The sequence below is a fragment of the Sphaeroforma arctica genome, assembly GCF_001186125.1.
Source record: "Sphaeroforma arctica JP610 unplaced genomic scaffold supercont1.1712, whole genome shotgun sequence".
In the NCBI taxonomy this organism is placed as follows: domain Eukaryota; class Ichthyosporea; order Ichthyophonida; genus Sphaeroforma; species Sphaeroforma arctica.
Window position 1 is genome coordinate 7,894 of NW_014038846.1, and position 736 is coordinate 8,629.

At 41.6% G+C, this 736-nt stretch overlaps 1 protein-coding gene across 1 annotated transcript; it reads left to right on the top strand.

Moving 5' to 3' along the window:
- Positions 1-243: 243 nt before the first annotated feature.
- Positions 244-492, top strand: SARC_11484 (hypothetical protein; the record flags this gene model as incomplete). The annotated part of the gene is made up of 2 exons (XM_014294431.1): positions 244-400; positions 467-492. 2 exons carry the CDS (start codon positions 244-246, stop codon positions 490-492), a joined length of 183 nt encoding a protein of 60 aa, XP_014149906.1.
- Positions 493-736: the final 244 nt, after the last annotated feature.

A 736-nucleotide genomic window follows, 5' to 3' on the forward strand; every position in this document is an offset into this window, starting at 1 on the left:
AGTTTTGGACATAAACGTCAAATACTCTGCTTCGTGTTGGCGCATTTATGACTCACACACTCTATCTAATCTGAACAAGGCATGCCTAAACATAGAGAGTTCCAGTGCTACTTGGGATACAGATATTCGCAAGGGCGATTTTCGCACTAACCTATGGTACACATTTACACAGGTGGCTCAAGTACTGTGGGCGGGGTAGAGCCAACAAATTCTCAAGTTTTTCAGGGTGTCATCACAGTAGACATGCAACGTTTTGATCAGGCTTTGGAAATCGATCAACAGAGTAGGTGCGCTCATATACAAGCTGGTGTTTACGAACCTGCCCTTGACCGTGCTTTGAAACCACACGGTGTAACGCTGAGGCACTACCCGCAAAGCTACGAGTTCTCTACTGTTGGAGGTATGCAGTAGGAATTTAAAGCAGGCCTTTATCCTCAAGCATATATACAAGATGTTATATAGGCAGCTGATACTGACGAGATCACGAATTGATTGAGCTTCGAATGTAAGTATAATAGTGTATATATCAGTACACACGAGTACGGAAACATCATCTGCACTATCCTTAGTTTAAGCGCCTCATGTTCTTACTTAAGATATATATCTGCGAGGAGCCGATGTAGTACTTTTATGACGCAATTTTGTGCGCTATAGGCAAGCCTTCTTTGTATTTTTCTTTATAACTTCAAAATGTTGAACAAAATCCAACTCGATGGATTATCGTGGGAGATATATA